The sequence below is a fragment of the Eriocheir sinensis genome, chromosome 9 (genome assembly GCF_024679095.1).
Source record: "Eriocheir sinensis breed Jianghai 21 chromosome 9, ASM2467909v1, whole genome shotgun sequence".
NCBI classification, from domain to species: Eukaryota; Metazoa; Arthropoda; class Malacostraca; order Decapoda; family Varunidae; genus Eriocheir; species Eriocheir sinensis.
This window is the reverse complement of record NC_066517.1, coordinates 1367438-1379280: the sequence shown is the minus strand read 5'-3', so window position 1 is coordinate 1379280 and position 11843 is coordinate 1367438. Positions and strand designations below refer to the sequence as shown.

At 43.5% G+C, this 11843-nt stretch overlaps 1 protein-coding gene across 14 annotated transcripts; it reads left to right on the top strand.

Moving 5' to 3' along the window:
• Positions 1 to 5854: 5854 nt before the first annotated feature.
• Positions 5855 to 11465, top strand: LOC126995812 (proteoglycan 4-like). 14 transcript variants are annotated; one of them, XR_007750728.1, is made up of 7 exons: positions 5855 to 6049; positions 6299 to 6569; positions 6773 to 6847; positions 8942 to 9063; positions 10014 to 11177; positions 11290 to 11350; positions 11412 to 11465. XR_007750728.1 is itself a non-coding variant. In XM_050855666.1 (5 exons), exons 1-5 carry the CDS (start codon positions 5855 to 5857, stop codon positions 10965 to 10967), a joined length of 1617 nt encoding a protein of 538 aa, XP_050711623.1. In that variant the 3' UTR covers positions 10968 to 11465. The 14 variants fall into 14 exon arrangements, 1 of the variants encoding a protein (XP_050711623.1); XR_007750724.1 differs by lacking the exon at positions 11290 to 11350 and adding an exon at positions 11234 to 11289; XR_007750720.1 differs by lacking the exon at positions 11290 to 11350 and adding an exon at positions 11234 to 11289 and having other exon boundaries at positions 11351 to 11465.
• Positions 11466 to 11843: the final 378 nt, after the last annotated feature.

Sequence of the window (11843 nt, the reverse complement as noted above, 5' to 3'; positions counted from 1 at the left end):
CTTTTGTGAGGGTTGTGTTAATAGTATTTCCATGGGGGTTAGTTTAATTGAAGTGGATGAGTGTCGGTGCTAGAGAACTATACTGAACTAAATAGTGTGTTGCATTAGGCGAGGCATTAAAAGACACATATTCTCCCTAACACCCACATTTGATACGGCTTTTGTGAGGGTTGTGTTGGTAGTATTTCCATGGGGGGTAGTTTAATTGAAGTTGGGTGAGTGTCGGTGCTAGTGAACTATACTGAACTAAATAGTGTGTTGCATTAGGCGAGGCATTAAAAGGACCATATTCTCTCTAACAGCCACATTTGATACGACTTTTGTGAGGGTTGTGTTGGTAGTATTTCCATGGGAGGTAGTTTAAATGAAATGGGTGAGTGCAAAAGTGCTATATATTGAACTGTATTGAGCTAGTGTGTTGGATTAGGCGAGGCATTAAAAGGACCATATTCTCTCAGACACCCACATTTGATACGACTTTTGTGAGGGTTATGTTGGGGGTAGTTTAATTGAAGTGGATGAGTGTCGGTGCTTGTGAAGTATATTGAACTAAATAGTGTTGCATTAGGCGAGGCATTGAAAGGCCCATATCCTCAAACATTTCGGGGCTCCCACACCCATATCTACATTTGATAAGGCTTTCGTAGAAGTTGTTGTGGGTATTTCCATATTCAGTGTTACGAGCCTTGTGATAGTTTGTCAAGGCTTCTGCACCAAGATCATGCATTAGTTATCGAGCTCGTGACGTTCTAAAAGAGCTTGTTGGTCTTTTGGTGTAATCCTCAGGAATTCTACGTTTTGTTTTGTTTTTTATAGATATTCACCATTCCTTGTTTCCGGGTGCTATCTTCAGGTATTCAAGCTCATCCTGTTTAAATTCAGTATCACCATCATTACTTCTGGCCATCATTTTGGTCTTTGAGGTCACGCTTCAGGTCTGTACCGCCGCGTGACTACTGAATAATAAGCTTTGGCGGGGTACAAGGCGGCTGGCACTCATGATAACCCGACTGATCTCCTTTGAGGCCTTTGAAGATAGTTGCTGTGAGAGTCAAAAACATCAACGAAAACGATCCAATAGTCTTACTGATCCTACCACCGTCTATTACACAGAGTCCGCCGCTAAAACGATTACTATATCACACCTTGCTGTACTCTTTATCTTCCCATTTCTCGGCTTACAGACCCACCCACATTTGATAAGGCTTTCGAGGGATTGCGTGAGTAGTACCTCCATGGGGGATAGTTTTATAAGCTTAGTGATAGTTTGACAAGGCTTCTGAACCGTGAATGTGAAAAGCACTCATGAGAACCCGATTAATCTCCTTTGAGGCCTTTGAAAATAGTTGTCGTGAGGGTCAAAAGCATCAACGAAAACGATCCAGTAGTCTTACTGATCCTACCACCGTCTATTACACAGAGTCCGCTACTAAAACGAATTACTATATCACACCTTGCTGTACTCTTTATCTTCCCATTTCACGGCTTACAGACCCACCCACATTTGATAAGGCTTTCGTAGGGATTGCGTTAGTAGTACCTCCATGATAATTTGACAAGGCTTCTGAACCGTGAATGTGAACAACACGCAGGAACCCGACTGATTACCTTTGAAGCCTTTGGAAAGAGTTGCTGTCAGAGTCGAAAGCATCCGAGATATCAATCATCTTCCTGCGTCTGCTACGTAAAATAAGTATAACAGAGATGAAAATAAAGGAAACAGATACGAAGATAAAAGAAACACAGCAGACACGAACACACACAAAAAGCATAAGTCACGAAGTTAGAGAAACATAATAGAAATGAAGACAAAGAAGAAGAATAGAGAGAGAGAGGAGAGGCTTAAAGAAGTATCATAGCTATCTGTTTCCCACACAACCCAACGCTAAAAACAATTATTATCACCTCGGTTTATTCTTTATCGCCGCAAGCACTCCCGATACACGTTGAGTCACGCAGTAAAGTCTTCAGTGATAAGGCAGGGACGGGCTACACTTCCCCTACCACACCGGGAGTCATATTCTTGTACTTTCCGGCGCCCGAGCACACATACACACACTTGACAAGGCTTTCGTAGGAGTTCGGGGCGTTTGCTGAGGTAGTTTTATGACCCTTCTGGTAGCTTGATCATTCTTCTGTGCCGTGAACCTACAAAAACGGTCAGCAGAACGCGATTTATCTCCTTTACGGGCTGTGGAAATTGTTTATGTGGGAGTTGGAAGCGTCTGATATTACAACGCCTGGGTTTCCATCAGTGAGGATCTTAGTGACGGAGAAGATAAGGGAGCGATAAGGCCGGGACACAGCACGCGAGGACAGTAGACAGTAGCAACCTAGACGTGTGTTAGTGAGCGTATGGGTCGTATTATAAGACATTTCGCTGGCCAAGAACGCATTTGAGAGGCTTTCGTAGGAGTTGTGGGCATTTCCAGGAGTAGTTTCATGACCCTGGTGGTAGTTTGACCCTTCTTCTGTACCCTGAACCTGAAGAAACACTCATTAGAACCTGACTGACTGACTGACTGATGCAAGAAGCGAAAGTGTCTTATAATACCAACCTTTGTGTACTGTGTGGGTGCGGAGACTGACGGCCGTACCATACATCTCCCCCACCACCTTCCCCTTCCCTTACACGGTGTCTCCTTGCTGTTCGGCACTCTAAGTTAACCCCGACCATAGAAACTGAACAAGTCTTTCCTTGCGTCCATATTCTCAGACGCTTCCGCCTCTCACATCAAGGATTCCCAGAGGCCGAAAAAGAAGATCAGTCGGGTTCTGAGTTTTTCTTTACATTCATGGTGCAGAAGCCTCGTCAAACTACCACTAGGCTCATAAATCTACCCCGACCGGAAAGTACCCCCTCCCCCCCTCACACACACACACAACTCCTACGAAAGCCTTGGCAAAAGTGTGTGAGCTTGGGTGCTGATGTGTTTAAGAATATGGAGTTTAGAGCACTCAAGACGAGGTTATATTAGCTTTGAATTTGGAAGTGTACCGAGTGACCTTGTAGCGCTATGCAAAGTACAAGTATGTGATGGATCTTTGGTGCGTTCTGAGTATGTAAAGTGTGTGTATAACGATCTGGTTTTCATATATTTATTTCTCTATTTGTTGAAGACTGGGATCGTATCGAGTGGCCAGTTTGAGCTATGCAAAGTACGAGTATATGAGAAATGTTAGTGTGGTGTTGATATGTTTGCCGAAATAAAAAAAAAAAGGAGACGAAGCTAAAAGAAATGTAAGATATAAAAAAAGATAAAAGAAGTATAACAGATGAAAATAAAGGAAGTAGAGACGAACCTAAAAGAAGTGCAATAGAGAAAAAAAAGATGAAATAATTATAACAGATGAAAATAAGGGAAGTAGAGACGAACCTAAAAGAAGTGCAATAGAGAAAAAAAAGAGGAAATAATTATAACAGATGAAAATAAAGGAAACATACGAGGATAAAAGAAACACAACAGACACGAACACAAAAAAAAGCATAGCAGACACGAAGTTAGAGAAACATAATATAAATGAAGATAAAAGAAGAATAGAGAGAGAGGAGAGACTAAAAAAGTATAATAGCTATCTGATTGTTTCCCATAACCATCCAACCTGCTTAAAAAAAAAAAAATCTGGAATTGAGTGACCATGTAGAAAGTTATGCAAAGTACGAGTATTTGAAAGATCTTAGTGAAGTCTTGATATATAGTGTTTGTGTGTGCATAACTAGGTAGCTGATTGAGTCCTGAAAATATATATCTCTTATCTAGATTCAGAGGTAAGAGAGAAGGAATAAAAAATGGGAAAATATGAAAAAGTGTAATTTGAAAGTACTTAGAATGTAAAAGATGTTAATGTGTATGTGTGTGTGTGTGTGTGTGTGTGTGTGTGTGTGTGTATATAACTAGATAGCTGATTGCGTCCTGAAAATATATATATCTTATCTAGATTCAGAGGTAAGAGAGTAGGAATGAAAAATGGGAAAATATGATGAAGTGTAATTTGAAAGTACTTAGAATGTGAAAGAAGTGTGTGTGTGTGTGTGTGTGTGTGTGCGCATAACTATATAGCTGATTGCGTTCTGAAAATATAACGCTTATCTAGATCCACAGCCGAGAGAGTAAAAAAAGGGGGGTGGGGGATAATGAGGTGTAGCCTAATGTGAAAGTACTATTATATGGAAGAAGTTGGTGTGGTCTTCTTAATATGTTTGTGTGTGTTTCAGTGTCTCTCTCTCTCCTTCCCTTCTCTTCTCTCCTCTCTCTCCTTCCCTTTCCTTCTCTCTTCCCTTTGTCGCTTCATCCCTGCTCTCCCTCGTTCTCTCCTCCTCCTTATTCTCTCTCCCTCCTCACACTCAAAATAATTACCTCCGCCAACGAAGTTAGAGGAGGTTATATTTTCGGTCCGGTCAGTATGTTTATTTATTTATTTATTTGTTTGTGTGTTCGTTAACAGTCTCCTGTGCACAATTTTGCTGATATCTCAACCAATTTTTCAGGGAAGCTTCGTGTCCATCCAGAATAGAACCCATTATTTTTTTTGTCAAGGTCAAGGTCGCACAAAACGTTTGATTGGCCATACCTTCGGTTCTCGTCATCACAGAGACTTCAGACTTGCATGGCCTTGACCTTGACCTTTGACCTTGACCTCGAAAAGTTCGCCCAAGGCAAAGTTTTCAAAAAAAAAAAAATAGAATTTCATCAAATATCGAAACAAATGCTTCCGTATGATGCACCTTGCATGACCTTGACCTTTGACCTTGACTTCGAAAAGTTCGCCCAAGGTCAAAGTTTTCAAAAAATAAAATTTCATCAAATTTCGAAACAAATGCTTCCATATGATGCATAGGATCACAGTTGATGCCCATACCAATTTTCAGGACGATCTTTGGCGGAGGTGTGCACTCTCCGGGTGCTATGAATCTAGTTATCTATCTTATTCTTTTAACTTGTGTCTCAGTGTCTCATTCCCTTCTCTCCGCTCTATGATAATCTGCCTCTCTCCATATTCAGGGCCGAGAGACTGAGAGTAAAAGGGGAAGACGATGAAGCGCCATGTGACAGAGAGCACAACGTGAAGAAGGAAGGACATGCCAGTGCCGGGAAAGCGACCTAGATGACAGCAATGAGAAATAAAGGAAGAAAATGGTTAATGAAACTGAATAGAACCAAGATGAAGTAAAGGAGGAAAAGGAAGTAAAGAAGGAAAAACAGATAAGTACAATGTGAAAGAAAGCCATGAAGTGGACTTAGTGAAATGTGAAAAGGTCGAAAATACGAGTGAGATAAAAACGTGTTATAAATACTGTAGAGATTTATAAGTATTATTGAGACTGCGTTACAGACTCAAGCAGGGAGTGAGTGAGGAGTTGGTGGTAGGATAAGAGGATGAAAAAAAGGTGTATGAGAACTGAATAGACAGACAAATTAAGGAAAAAAGTTAAGTAAAATAGAGAGAAGTGAAAGAAGCAAAGGAACAATACCTATTAAAAAAGTAGAAAAAAGAAAAGTAGTAACAAACAACAACAACAACCACAACAAGACCTTTGGCTGCAAAAGAAATAAAAAAAGGTCGCAAATTAATAAGAAAAAAGTAAAAAAAAAAAATAGAAAGAAGGAAATGAAGTAAACAGAACAGCGATAACAAACAACAACAACAACAACAAACAGACAAACAAACAAAAACAAACAAACAAACGCTATACAAATCTTTCATAACCAAAAAAAGAAAAAAAAAAGATACAATCGACCAAAAAAAAACCTAAGAAAAAAACAAAAACAAAGATAAAAAAAGAACAATTACTACTACTACTACTACTACTACTACTACTACTACTACTACACTGATCGCTCACCCCAAGAAGATGCGGCCCACGGACATCGACGAACTACTGCGAGAGACGGAGGCGACAATTCTCAGCTTGACGCAAACGACGAAGGACGACGAGGAGGAGGAGAGGCTGAAGAACGACCTGGAGAGCTTCGGCGAGTTCCAGGGGGAGTGTGAGAGGCGCCTGGACGACCTGGAGGAGGAGGAGGAGGAGGAGAATGGTGGAGAAGTGAGTGTATAGTGATGATGATGACGATGATGATGATGATGATGATGATGAGGAGGAGGAGGAGGAGGAGGAAGAAGAGTGTGAGAATGAGAGTAAGAGTAAGATTAAGAGTAAAAGAGTAAAAGAGTGTGTGTGTGAGAGAGAGAGAAGACTTCTCTCTCTCTCTCTCTCTCTCTCTCTCTCTCTCTCTCTCTCTCTCTCTCTCTCTCTCTCTCACTTATCTTAATTCCTCTTTATTATCCATCACAGAAACGTGGAAGCGTGAAGAAGAAACGAGGAGGAGGAGGACATGAGGAGGAGGAGGAGAAGAGGGGAAGAGGAGGAGGAAGAGTCAAGGAGAACGTTGAAGAGAGGATTGAAAGAAGAAGAAGAGAAGGCAGGGTTGAAGGGAAGGGAGAGAAGAGAGGAATGCTCGATATCAAGAAGGAAGAGGAAGAGGAGGAGGAGGAGATGAAGATCGCCGAGAAGTCTCTCTTGGAAGTTGCAAATGACCTCACAGAACTTCAGCAACCACGATCAGGTGCACACACACACACACACACACACACACACACACACACTGAACTCTTTACTTGTATATATCATGCAGTTTGTTATCCATGACGATATTATTATTATTATTATTATTATTATTATTATTATTATTATTATTATTATTATTATTATTATTATTATTATTATTATTATTATTATTATTATTATTATTATTATTATTATTTCTAGAGGGACCATCTGTCAGACCCAAATTACAGCTGATTCGTCGGAAGTCATCAGATCCTCAAAGTAAAAATGCAACAGGTCAGTAGTAGTAGTAGTAGTAGTAGCTCTCCCTAACCTTCCCTGTCCTGGTTTTAATGGCTAACTAAAACGTTCCCTTCGCATTTGCACACGTCACCTCCATCTTTGTCTCTTTACAACATCATTCCTTCACTGTTTTCACGATGACGCTTTACTCTTCTCTGAGCGCCGTTCCCTCCCACACCAGACGTCAAGCACCCACTCGTCCACAGCCTAAAACACGCACGTTCCACTTTCATCATTGCCTTCATTACACTCCCTTTCATCATTGCCAGTATCGTTCCTTCACTATTTTCACAAGGACCTTTTACCACCCTGCCATGAAATCCGTTCCCCTTCTATTGCTTTGCACATTACGTTCCTTGGTTCGTGTTCTCAGACGCTTTGGACTCGTAACAAATATTTCCCAAGGCCACAAAGGAGATGAGTCGGGTTCTCATTAGTTTTTCGCGTTCACGGGTCAGAAGCCTCGTCACACAATCACTGGACTCACAAAACCACCCCTCATGGAGATACTACTAACACAACCTCTACCAAAGCCTCGTCACACTATCACTAGGCTCATAAAACCACCCCTCATGGAAACAGTACTAACACAACCTCTACCAAAGCCTCGTCACACTATCACTAGACTCATAAAACTACCCCTCATGGAAACAGTACTAACACAACCTCTACCAAAGCCTCGTCACACTATCACTAGGCTCATAAAACCACCCCTCATGGAAATACTACTAACACAACCTCTACCAAAACCATGTCGAACTATCACTAGGCTCATAAAACCACCCCTCATGGAAACCGTACTAACACAACCTCTACCAAAGCCTCGTCACACTATCACTAGGCTCATAAAACCACCCCTCATGGAAATACTACTAACACAACCTCTACCAAAGCCTCGTCACACTATCACTAGGCTCATAAAACCACCCCTCATGGAAATACTACTAACACAACCTCTACCAAAACCATGTCGAACTATCACTAGGCTCATAAAACCACCCCTCATGGAAATACTACTAACACAACCTCTACCAAAGCCAAGTCGAACTATCACTAGGCTCATAAAACCACCCCTCATGGAAATACTACTAACACAACCTCTACCAAAACCATGTCGAACTATCACTAGGCTCATAAAACCACCCCCCATGGAAATACTACTAACACAACCTCTACCAATGTCCACAAATCGGATTACTTGGGTTCTCTTGAGTGTTTTTGGCATTCACGGCTCAGAAGCTTTGTCAGACTATCACTAGGCTCACAAACCTACCCATGGAAATACTCACACAACCTCTACGAAAGCCTTAGAAAGTGTGAGCTTCGAAATGTTTGAGAATATAGGCTACGTTGGTATTCTAAAAGGGGCTATTACACTGGGCAAATTTTCCGTGAATCTTCAATCAAACAACGATTTCCGCTAGCGTGGTTCTCATTTATTTCTGGTTATTGCTGCTGATGATGATGGTGAGTAATACCGTAGCTTTGGAAGATCGTGGACAAGTCAGAAAACCACGGAAATAGGAGAACCACGCCAGCGGAAATCGTGGCTTGACTGAAGATCCACGGAAAATCTGTTCAGTTTAATAGCCCCTTTAGACACTACCGCCTCACATCAACTATTTCTAAAGGTCCCCCCCCAAAAAAAAGTTTCAACGCCTTCTCATGAGTGCTCTTTCACGTTCACGGTACAGAAGGCTTGTCAGACTATCGTTCATAAACCTACCCATGGAAACACTCACACAACCTCTCCGACAGCCTAAAGAAATGTTGGTGCTTGTGTGAGCTCCGAAATGTTTGGGACTAGGAGGTACGTCGATATTCTCAGACTCTTCCGCCTCTCCCATCAATCATTTCCAAAGGCTAAAAAACGAGGTTAAACGCTATTTCATGAGTGTTTTTTCACGTTCACGGTGCAGAAACATTATTAGATTACCACTAGACACATGGAACTATCCGAGGAAATACTAACACAATAACCTCAACGAAAGCCGTAAGGTATGTGGGTGCGTGTGTAAGCCTCGAAATGTTTGAGAATGTGGCCTCTGATTCCCTTACTAAGACGAGGCCATTCACTTCTTCCCTCAGTTCATCCCTTCGCCAGCGGCCAGCCAGTGACGGAGAAGCCCAGAACGCCTGCGTCCCCTCAAAGCAGATTCACCTTCACCTTGGACCTGGAAAAAGAGCTGACCAACCTCATCGATTGTATGGTGAGGACACGTGCCTGTGTTAGGATTAATGACTATTTTGGCGTTTGTCTTGGCGCCGCAACTTCAAGGTCACGTGGCGCCGAGGCTGTGTTAGGAGGTAAAAGGGAAGGGCAAGTTGCGTGTCAGGCTAAACTTCACATCTCCCCTCTCGCTAAATCAGCTTCCTCGAGGTTGGGCGTTCTGTATCGTCTCCACCAGTTCTTTACCCCCGCATAGATGCTATCCATATACAGGGGCCTTGTCCGCCCTCGTATGGAGTATGCATCTCACGTGTGGGGGAGCTCCACTCACACACAGCTCTACTAGACATAATGTGGTCTAAGGCTCTTCGTCTCATCAACTCCCCTTCTCTTACTAGCAGTCTTCTACCTCTTAAATTCCGCCGCAATGTTGCATCTTTATCTTCTATCGATTCTTTCATTCTGACTGCTCTTCTGAACTTGTTACTGCATGCCTGCCCTCCTCCCGCGGCCATGCTGCACACGACTTTCCGCTTTGCTCATCCCTATGCTATCCAAATCCTTTATGCAAGAGTTAACTAGCATTTTCATTCTTTCATCCCTTCCGCTGGTAAACTCCGGAGCAGCCTTCCTTTGTCTGTTTTTCCTCCTGCCTACGATTTGAACTCTTTGAAGAGGAGAGAATCGAACACCACTCCACCCGAAGCTGACCTGTCTCTTGCCCTCGCGTTCTTTCCTCTTTTGTTGCAGCAGCGTCTAGTGGTTTTTGTTGTAGTTGTTTTTGTTTGTTGTCTCTAAGCCGGCTCCCTTGATGTATAAAAAAAAAAAAAACTCTTGCGCTGGTCAAAAATGGTGTCTTGGTCAAAGATGTCGAAAACAGTTTCTCGGTCAAAAAATAAAGGACGGACTAATTTACTACTTCCTCCTCATGCAAAATAATGTTACCGATGTGTTGAAAGGCCTTTCGTGATATATATATATTTTTTTCAGTTCCTGCTGGGCCAGACGAGCGACGGTGTTGACTCCAAAGAGACCACCACCACCACCACCACCACTCCTACTACTCCTACTGCTGCTACTCCCACCACTCCTACCTTTACCATTCCTACCACTTCTACTCCTCCTCCTCCTCCTCTTAACACTCCTCCTCCTCCAATTCCTACTGCTCCTACTCCTCCTCCCACTCCCATGACTCCTCTTCCTAACACTCCTACTACTCCCACTACTCCCACTCATACTCCAACCACTCCTACTACTCCAACCACTCCAACCACTCCAACCACTCCAACTACTCCTACTACTCCTACTCCAACTACTCCTACCACTCCTACTCCTGCTACTCCAACTACTCCTACCACTCCTACTCCTGCTACTCCAACTACTCCTCCTATCCCTCGTCCTACCACTACATACATCATCACCACTCCCACCATCAACACCAGCCCTTCACCACCACCCTCGCCAGCCGACACGCTCACCTCCTACCCCTCCACCTCCACCCTCACCACCACACCACCACCGCGCTCCGCCCACTCCATGCACAGTCAGGCGTTCATCTTCCCCCCCAACACCCCTTCGACCCCCGTTCCTCAGTCACCAAAGAACGAGGGCCAGGCAAACCACCGCCATTTCTCGTTCTCTGGGGGCTCGAACGTTTCCCAGTCACCCAAGAACGAGAGGGATCAGGATAACCACCGCCATTCCTCGTTCTCTGGCGGCGCGAACGTTCCCCAGTCACCGAAGAACGAGAAGGACCAGGAGCATCATCGTCATTTCTCGTTCTCTTCGCTCGTCGGCGGCGTTAAGAACCTGGGCTGGAGGAACAGTCTGAAGAGGAAGAAGAAGAAGAGGAACTTGGTGATCGGCGAACCGCAAGACTTCAGAACGTTAAAAGGCACCACGATCCTCAAACCCAACGACGACCCAACGCTCTCCCCGACGTAGGAACGGAGGGAACGGCGCGCGGAACGGAGGAGTGCGACAGGGAACGGCGGAACGGGAAATGGGGCAGTGAACGGTGGTAAGGAGATAATGGGACGCAGAACGGAGGAGTGGGATAGGGAACGGCGGAACTGGGAACGGAACAGTGAACGGTGGAAAAGAGGTAATGGGACGTAGAACGAAGGAGTCGGATAGGGAACGGCGGAACAAAAGGTGGAGAGACTGAGACGCAGAACGGAGGAGTGGGATAGGGAACGGCGGAACAAAAGGTGGAGAGACTGAGACGCAGAACGGAGGAGTGGAACAGGGAACGGCGGAACGAAAGGTGAAGAGGAGAGACTGAGACGCAGAACGGAGGAGTGGAATAGAGAACGGCGGAACGAAAGGTGGAAAGGAGAGACTGAGACGCAGAACGGAGGAGTGGAACAGGGAACGACGGAACGAAAGGTGGAAAGGAGAGACTGAGACGCAGAACGGAGGAGTGGGATAGGGAACGGCGGAGTGGGGAACGGAGAGGGAACAGCGGAACGGGGAACGGCGAAAGGAACGTTGATCAAGACATTTACTACTACTACTACTACAATTAATAACAATACTATTACTACTACCACTACAACTACTACTACTACCACCACTACAACTACTACCACTACTACCACTACTACTACTATTACTGTTAATGGAAAGACTGATCCCAAAATTTTCTAACATAATAAAACCTGTTAATATACTTTTTGTTACAAGAAATGATAAAAAATAATGTTATTATTATCCTTATTATTATTATTATTATTATTATTATTATTATTATTATTATTATTATTATTTTATTCGAGGTATAAATAAACAAGTATATAAACAGCTAAAGGAAAGAGGAAG

Coding starts and splice junctions, on each gene's coding strand:
- LOC126995812 (XM_050855666.1), top strand. CDS start 5,855: ATGCGGCCCACGGACATCGACGAACTACTGCGAGAGACGGAGGCGACA. Junction 6,570..6,772: donor ACTTCAGCAACCACGATCAG/GTGCACACACAC, acceptor TATTATTTCTAG/AGGGACCATCTGTCAGACCC. Junction 6,848..8,941: donor TCAAAGTAAAAATGCAACAG/GTCAGTAGTAGT, acceptor TTCTTCCCTCAG/TTCATCCCTTCGCCAGCGGC.